This window comes from Rhincodon typus, chromosome 21, assembly GCF_021869965.1.
Source record: "Rhincodon typus isolate 14 chromosome 21, sRhiTyp1.1, whole genome shotgun sequence".
NCBI classification, from domain to species: domain Eukaryota; kingdom Metazoa; phylum Chordata; class Chondrichthyes; order Orectolobiformes; family Rhincodontidae; genus Rhincodon; species Rhincodon typus.
The window spans coordinates 25,204,155-25,213,007 of record NC_063352.1 but is presented as its reverse complement, the minus strand read 5'-3'; the positions used below and the strand labels follow the sequence as shown (position 1 = coordinate 25,213,007).

Genomic DNA, 8,853 nt, shown 5'->3' with positions numbered 1-8,853 from the left:
TGGTAAATCTCCTCTGCACCCTTTCCAATGCTTCCACATCCTTCCTATAATGCGGTGACCAGAACTGTACGCAATACTCCAAGTGCGGCCGCACCAGAGTTTTGTACAGCTGCAACATGACCTCACGGCTCCGAAACTCAATCCCTCTACCAATAAAACCTGAAAAACTTGTTCTTCCTAAATTCTTCAGATTGGAAACCAGAGCTACTGGTCTATATGTTTATTGTTTTGTAAACAAAACAGTATAAACATTTTTCCATTAACACCACGGGAGTCTATTGTCACTTCAAAATGTTGCATTTGAACAATATTCTGGAAGGGCTTGATCTTTTTTTAAAAGAAAACCCTTCACAGAAGTACCCAACACCCACCTGCATCGATTTTTGAAATCCAAACTCCAAAAATGATATTAGTATAAATAAATTATACACCTTTCATCACACTAGCTGCAACGTGAGGAGAGGAGAGGAAAACTGCATAACTAACAATTCAAAATTCAATGTCTTTTGAAAGAGAACATTTTCACCTTTATTATTTGGAGCTAATAAACTGGAATAGAAGTTGGACTGTAATAGATGGAATACCAGGAGAGTTTTGCAACTCAACAAATCAAGTGCTACATATTTTTGAGCTGTGTGATGCTGTATTGCTTTTCGAAAAGATGGTAGTATTTGAGACTGAGCAGCATGGAGAATCTTTTCAGAGATAGTAGGAACTGCAGATGCTGGAGAATCTGAGATAACAAGGTGTAGAGCTGGATGAACACAGTAGGCCAAGCAGCATCAGAGGAGCAGGAAGGCTGACGTTTCGGGCCTAGGTTCTGAAGAAGGGTCTAGGCCGGAAACGTCAGCCTTCCTGCTCCTCAGATGTTGCTTGGCCTGCTGTGTTCATCCAGCTCTACACCTTGTTATCTCTAGCATGGAGAATCTTTTGAATTAAGGAAGTTCTGCCTGACAAGAGCCCTCTGTTTGGTTCAGCTGCTGTGTGTTAAGCTATAAGAGTAAGGGCAGTAGAGAGAAACTCTAAGAACCTGCAGATAGGAAACATCCATCTCTTCCCCAATCCCCCTCTCTTTCTGAGAAAACACACAGAAAAAGACAAGAAAGTTTAAAAAGAATTCTAAAACAAGAATGACCACCCCCCTATAGACAAGTGCATCAATATTGCTAAAATCATAAGCGGAGAGAAAATTACTTTCCACCTTGTGGTCTGGAGTTCTGATCATTGGAATTTTATTTACCCTGTCTAGATTCTTTTCACACCATACATCTGTTAAATCATTTGTCTTTTGCGTACCTTAAGCATGAATGAGTGAGATTAAATGGGGAGGGGGGTTGAAAAGGGTGTATTTTAAGTTGCATAATAGATTAGAGATCCTTCCTTTTAGTGTTTGCGTTAAAGCTGTGTGCTTAAAAAAAATAGATTTGTTTTCTGTTAATGATGAAATAGCAGTCAGACAAACTGGTCGTGTTGGTGGTCTCCTTGAGATTTTATACACGTATACATTTTGATCCCAGCACAGTAAGTCAAATAGAGGCTCCAATACCCATACAGGCCCTCCCCGGAGAAGTCAGCCAGGATCTTCTGTTCACAAAGGGTGAGAAGCTGAATGACAGATAGCACACCATTTGAGTTGACTCGGCCCTATTGTGGGCTGCTTTGTTCCTGGATTGAGGGACAGGCAAGTATCATGGAGGATGGAAGTGAGTTGCACAACTATTAATAGTTGTGCACATGGGGAGGTTTCTGAAGCAAGTAGGCAGTGTAGTGGGTGTGCAGAGTTAATAGGATAGAATTCTAAAACATCATAGCCAAAGATGAAAGAAATGGGGAGACAAATATTTCAAATAGCAGACAAGTTAGTTATTACCTTTACAAAATGAACCTTTGAAAGTGAGATGCTGTGGTCCATACAAGGTAGTTAGGGTAAATAAGTGGCTCATCAGGTAGATACACCTGAACACAAGAAGAACTAGTTATGTCACTGAACATATTAAAGTAATATCATTGTAGGGAGGAAGATGAAGAGTAAAGGTGTCATTTGGTGAAAGCAGTAGAGGAAAACAAGGCAAGGTGAACCTCCTACAATTTGACGAGCCAATACTTAAATACTGGGATAGTTACTTTATATGCTTCTAGGAAGGACAATGGGAAGATCTAGCGAGGTTACTTAGGAAATCTATAGAGATACACCTGAATGTACTATGTTAACCAAATTTAATGTGGATGTTGGGGAAACAGTACCAATAAAACAACATTCTTATTGGTGAAGCACATTCCTCCCTTTTTGAATGTGCAAAAGCAAGGGTGACTTACATAAGAAATATCATCGGCCAAGGGCAAGCATTGCCAAGAACAGCAAGTGAAGGCTTTGATTGAATTCGCTGCTCCTAAAAGTAAATAGGAAATCATGAGATTTCTGGGAGTGTATGGGTTTTATTGTAAATTTGAGCCTAAGATCAGAACAGTATTTGTACCTTTAACAGATTTGTGACAAAAACTGAAGGGTAGTATGGTCGGCAGAGTGCCAAGCAGCTTTTGTGAAGCTGAAGACAATCTGATGGCCACCTCTGATGTTATGAAACATTTTAAAATGGCAGTTGATGCTAGTGACTGGCGAGTAAGTGCAGTTTTATTGCAAGATGAAGAATCAGGAATGGGGGGAGCTTTTCTCAGAAATTCATCCAATATCAAATACTGTAGAAAAAAACTTTTGTATTATTCTTGGCTTTTCAACATTTTGAAATCTATGTCAGTCATATTTACATAAATACACTAACATAAACTGACTATAAACTACTTGCTTTGTACAGAATTTTAAGACTCAAAATGCAAGATTGTTCAAATGGAGCTTATTCATTCAACATAAATTGTTCACATTGCTGGAAAAGATAATAAAAATAGCTGATCCTTTATCAAGAATATGATTGTGCTGAAATAGTTTAAGAATCTGGGGAGTAAATGAAAAATTGTTTAAAGCCTGAATAAGGAATTAATGAATGTGAATGTATGTCTTTTTTTTGTATTTGTATATGTTATCTTTATCTGGTGATGAAATACATTTTAAAAGTGTTTCATTTTCTTTAATGATAGTGTTCTATGTAAGACACAACATTTTATGGGGGGGGCGGTGTGATGTGAGGGGAGAATATAAATTAAATTGCAAGTTGAACAGCTGTAACTGAAATACCAGCAGAAAGTTTTTGAAGCCAGAAAGGGGGAGAATTTGAAATGGAGCAACACCAAGAATCTTCCACGTTAAGGAAATTTTGCCTTACAACAGCACTGATTGATTTAGTTGCAGTGTTAAGAAGTTGTGTGTCAGGGCAACAGAAAGAAACATCTGCAGACAGAACGCATCAATCTCTCCCCATGATTAGAGAAAGACAGAAAATCCAAATAAGCTTAAAAGAAAGAATTCTGAGGTCAAAAAAAGATCTAAATCCACTTTATGTTACAATAGCTATTTTCTGTTTATCACAAAACCTAGCATTAATTTACTTTTGTCCTGACCAGCAATCCAGCAAATTGGTCATTATAGTGGTCTCATTGAGATTTGTTTTACATTTTGTTGAACAGTGAGTCATTATTCTCTGCACACTCTTCCCAATTAAGTTCTAAGTTAAGTTCACAACTCCTGTTTCCTATACGACAAACACGTTCTACTTGATTTCCCTAATGTAAATATTTCTGATTGATTACCTTGTATATTTAAAATTGATTGGCGGAGCTGTTTTGTGGAATGGATTGGGCACTTGATCAAAGAAAATAAAGGACCCATAAGGCCATTGGTTCAACACACTGGTTTTTAAACTCTGCGGTCCGTTGAGATGGACCAGGCAGGAAAACACACCGACGCTTCGTCAGAAGCTGCACTGAGGATGTTACCAAGCATGGTTATGAAACGTCTGCGAAATGACAAACCAGCTCGGTGAGCCAACCAACCTCAAACTATAATCCCCACACTAAGCCAAAGGAACAAATGAGATACCCTGAACACATGAGAGAGAAAAGCACTAGAAAAACTGAAGAAAGACGAGAACATTATAATCCTACCAGCTGACAAAGGGTGCAAGACCATCACCACAAACAAACTGGACTACATTTAGAAAGCACAGGCACTGCTCGCATATACAAACACTTACCAACAGGTGGAGATAGACCCAACACCACAGCTAGGTAACAGGATCACCCAGTGAAAATACTAAAGGCTACAGGACAGATAACCAAGACGGACTACATGAGAATGAAACCAGAAGGCATGAACATCCCCCGCTTCTATGGACTTTCTAGAGTACACAAACCAGACATCCCCCTCAGACCCACTGTCTTCTTACCGGTCACACTTTCACACAAATGGCCAAGGACCTACAACAGAGACTGAAACTCCTGGTTGACAGATCACCCCATCCACTCAACTCAAGAATTTCTCAATACCCTCAAGAACATAAAAATCATAGACAATGAGATTATGGTATCCTTTGACATCACGTTATTATTCACATCAATTGACATCCCACTAGCCAAAGAAACACTGGCCACATTACTAGAGGAAGCAGGAACGCAGACCAACAGCTCCATCAGCATTGACAACATACACAAACTACTAGACTTATGCCTCATCACACACTTTGCCTTTAATGATCAAGTATACAAACAGATCAATGACACACCCATGGAGTCACCCATCTCAGGACTCACCGCAGAGGCAGTCATACAAAGACTAGAACACACCACCCTTATTCAACCTAACCTGTGAATCCAGTACGTGGACGGCACGTTTGTCATCATTCAATGCACCAAACTAGAAGAGACCCACCACCACATCAACAACATATTCACTGGGATCAAATTCACAAGAGAAAAAAAACAACAATCAACTTCCGTTTCTGGACGTCAGAGTTGAACGTATGACCAACAGGGAGTTCCAAACCTCGGTATACAGGAAAACAACCTACACTGACCAAATCCACAATTTCCACAGCAACCACCCCAACATCCACAAACAAAGCTGTGTTAGGACACTATTTAAACGGGCCACCACTCACTGCAACACGCCAGAACTATGCGGTAAAGAGGAAGAGCACCTATACAAAATCTTCGCTATGAACAGATATCCCCGCAACTTTATCCGCAAGTGCCTACTAAATAGACAAGAGGACACAGTACCCCTTAACACACTGAACACACTGTCCTACATCAAGAACATATCAGAACTGACAAGACTCCTAAGACCGCAAGGAATCATGGTATCGCACAAGCCCATAGCCACTCTATGACAAACACTCACAAGGATTAAAGATACCATTCCCACAACACACAGAACCAATGTAGTCTACAAAATACCATGCAATGACTGCCACAAACATTACATTGGGCAGACAGGAAGGAAACCAGCCATCAGATTACACAAATATCAACTAGCAGCAAAACAACATGATGAACGTTCCTTAATATCAGTACACTTGGACAACGAAGGTCACCAGTTTAACTGAGACAATGTAACTGTAGTAGCCCAAGCCAAACACAGACACACACGGGAATTCCTAGAGGCATGGTTCTCAACCCATAATGCAATCAACATACATATAGAATTGGGCTCCATATACAAACCCAAACAGAACAAAACCAGAAATGACACTACTCACCATAACGGGCCAAACAGTATAAATACCAAGTGGAGTAGAACAACATTGTTCCATTGGAGGCCCCACTGATGATGTTACCTAGCATGGTGATGAATGAAAACAAGCCAGCTCGGCAAGCAAGTCAACAACCTCAGATTCTTTGACAGTTAATGGGTGAGATGGTGATCGTGGTAATGTCACTGGACTAGTAATCGAGAGGCAGAAGGTAATGCTTTGGTACACTGGTTCAAATGTTACCACAATAACTGGGGAGATTACAAGTAAATTAAAGCTAATTTAATCTACAGCTTGTCTCATTAGTGATAAGTATGAAACTATCAGTTGTAAAAACCCACTTTCTAATGTCTTTTAGCAAAATACATCTGACCTCCTTATCTGGTCTGGCCTACATGACTTCAGGCACACAGCAATATAGTTGTCTTTTTACTCTCTCAAGTGGTCCAGCAAGTAATTCAGTTCAACGGCAATAAATGCCCATATCCCATAAAAGAATAAAGGAAATAGATGCTGCAGGTAAGAGCGATGTTATAATTCCACCTTTATTTGAGGTCAACCAGGTCACATAGTGAGGCGCCAGTGATGATCAGCAAAATAACTTACACGCCTTGAGTACACTGAAAATTTAACATTAGATTAATGTAAAAAGATGAAATTCTCTCACACAACCACATGGCATTTTCAATCATAAACACATCCATTTATCATTTGATGGAGAGTCTCTCTTATCCAGGACACAGTGATGTAGCCCTTTCTGGTAGGAATGCCACAATATGGCAGTTTACCAGAGCACTTACACATACAACTGGGAAAAAAAATGTCTGTCGGCAGGAAGATCCTGCAGTACAGCTGAGCATATCTGTGTCCATTCTGGACTCTGGTGCCGATCTCAAGTTTTATTTAATTCCTGAAACAGTGATCCTGTAAATGGGCAATTGCTGTATGCCATGCACGCACTTCATTACCAATATGAACAAGCTATAGCACTGCTGGTAACATTTAAAAGGGATACTTTACAATTTGTACAATTCCAATATAATCTTTCTTGAAAAGTTTACCAGGTAATCTCAGATGAGACATATACCTTACATCACTTTGATCTGTCACATTTTTTTTGTTACAATCCAGTTAGTTTTGGTCATACTTAAGGCCACTTTCTACAGATCTATCCTTCTGTTTTTCAAAAGTAATTTAAAAATCCTAACATTTGGATAAATGTCCCTGAAACAATGGCTTACAAATATTGTTCATAAATAGATTAATATCTGATTAAATAAGCTGTAATCTGGGGTAGAAAACATGCTGTTGTAGAGAATCTGTTTAAAAAAATCCTGCATTTTTATTTACAGCCAGATAGGCAACTCTCAAGTCCTATTTACAATAGAGGCAGTCAGCAGTGAACCGTCTGCAAAGTACAAGTAAGCTCATTGTGTACATGCAACAAGCTATCATACAATATGAAAACAGTACTCCACCATGGAGAATCCTGTACATGTAATGAAAGTGAGCATGCCACATTTTCTTCAACAATCCCATGGAGTGTGGAAACATTCTTAATCAGGGCCATTGGCTGAGACATTGCGATAACCAAAATTCCACTTTTATTACACAGTATTCTGGGAGATTTTAGCCAAGATTTTGGGGACTTTTTCTCATTCTATGTTTTTTGTGGCTCTGTTCACTATTCCTTCTACACATAGCATTTAAATGAAACATAACCCCTGACCTTTCAAGAGATGAAATCAGAGAGCACAAGCTTCTCTTCGAGATTCCAACAGAGTTCAGAGGTGAGCTCCGTGAGGTATCATTTATTACAGAAATAAGCATTCCAATGATACATACACAGTGTCTCTTTGTCAAGATTGTTACTGCAGGTTCCCATCATTAGAGCTGAGAAAGCACCAAGACAAGAACACTTCATAAATTTTTGTTTTTAAAAAGTTGACAACAGTTTCGTCATATCCAGTGTCTCACTGGAAACAGCTCTGAACCACATTTGCAGTTTCTGGGATTTCAATCTTCAATTTAAAAAATACAATTTTCAATTTTTAGCCCACTTTGTATGGAAAACATGAGCTGTGAGGGCCGTGAAGGTCTTTTAATTGAATCTGGATCTCAATTTCTTTTTACTGCCAATCTTTAATGTCAGTTTCTCGCAACTGCCTGCCTTGTGCCATCCTCCCTCTTATACAGTTATTTTGGTTTCCAGTACTTACTGCTACCTCAACATTCTAATACCCCTGGTAACCCGTGGTAAAGCAATGAATCTTAAATAAGGCAGAGTAACTAGAGCATTCAACTCAGCTCCATCTGTGGCAGGGGCCATTTTTTTGGCACGAGGTAGTTATTTACAGAAATTAAGGAGGAGAGGTAGGAGAAAGAATCAGACACAAAGCAACCAGGAGGAGTTCCACTATTGGCCAGCAATAATTCAGTTTATCAGTCAGTCAGATTCTGTCCAGCCCTGCTTTCAACATCAACAGACATTCTATGGGCACAGACCCAACACTGTTCAGTAACCAGATCACATGTTGACACATTTCTGTGGGCACATGCACTAGATAGCACTCAGCTGCAGCATGAAGCAATTAGATATCTTGGCACAGTCCTCTGCAAAATGACTTACAGTTTGAGTGATGCAGGAAGACCTTCAGCTTGAGTGTTTCATTGATGTAACGTAATACTGACACACATCACAGTGTGGCTTGGAACCAATAAATGGAACAACCAGGCATTGGTTCTTGGTGTGAAGCAGTAACCACGTAATGCAGTATTTATGGTTCTGGCACCCAATTTATTAATTATTTTCCCTTAATAGGGATGTGGGGAGGGCCTGTAAAAGCTCCTATCATTCACCCACTACCACAGTCTGTATTTCTACATCTCCATCCTGTGTAGTAATCATATATTCATCAGTATGTTCCAGCATCTCAATACCATCCGCTGCCACCATAGTGACAGTATTGTGGCTGGTCTCTAGGCTGTTTCCCGTCATCAAGGTCTCTCCTTCCTCAATGCTGGATGCCAGTGTCATTGCAACCTGCTCAGTGAGACTATCAGGAGTTGCTATGGTGATTGTGTCTGCCACCTCTTCATGGTTGTCTTCCATGGAAACATTTTGGACAATTATCTGATGGCCAGAGTTGGCCTGGTTCACGATTTGCTGCACAACCTTCATGATCTGACTGTCAACCTGAAAAGGAAGGTA

General features: G+C 39.8%; 1 protein-coding gene across 3 annotated transcripts in view; it reads right to left on the bottom strand.

Moving 5' to 3' along the window:
* Positions 1 to 6,169: 6,169 nt before the first annotated feature.
* e4f1 (E4F transcription factor 1) overlaps positions 6,170 to 8,853 on the bottom strand; it is a 29,795-nt gene continuing 27,111 nt past the window's right edge. For all 3 annotated transcript variants that reach the window (XM_020535012.2, XM_048609517.1, XM_020535013.2), the window contains one exon: positions 6,170 to 8,838. In XM_020535012.2, coding sequence (XP_020390601.2) covers positions 8,494 to 8,838 — 345 coding nt within the window. In that variant the 3' untranslated portion in view covers positions 6,170 to 8,493. The remainder of the gene's footprint in view (positions 8,839 to 8,853) is intronic.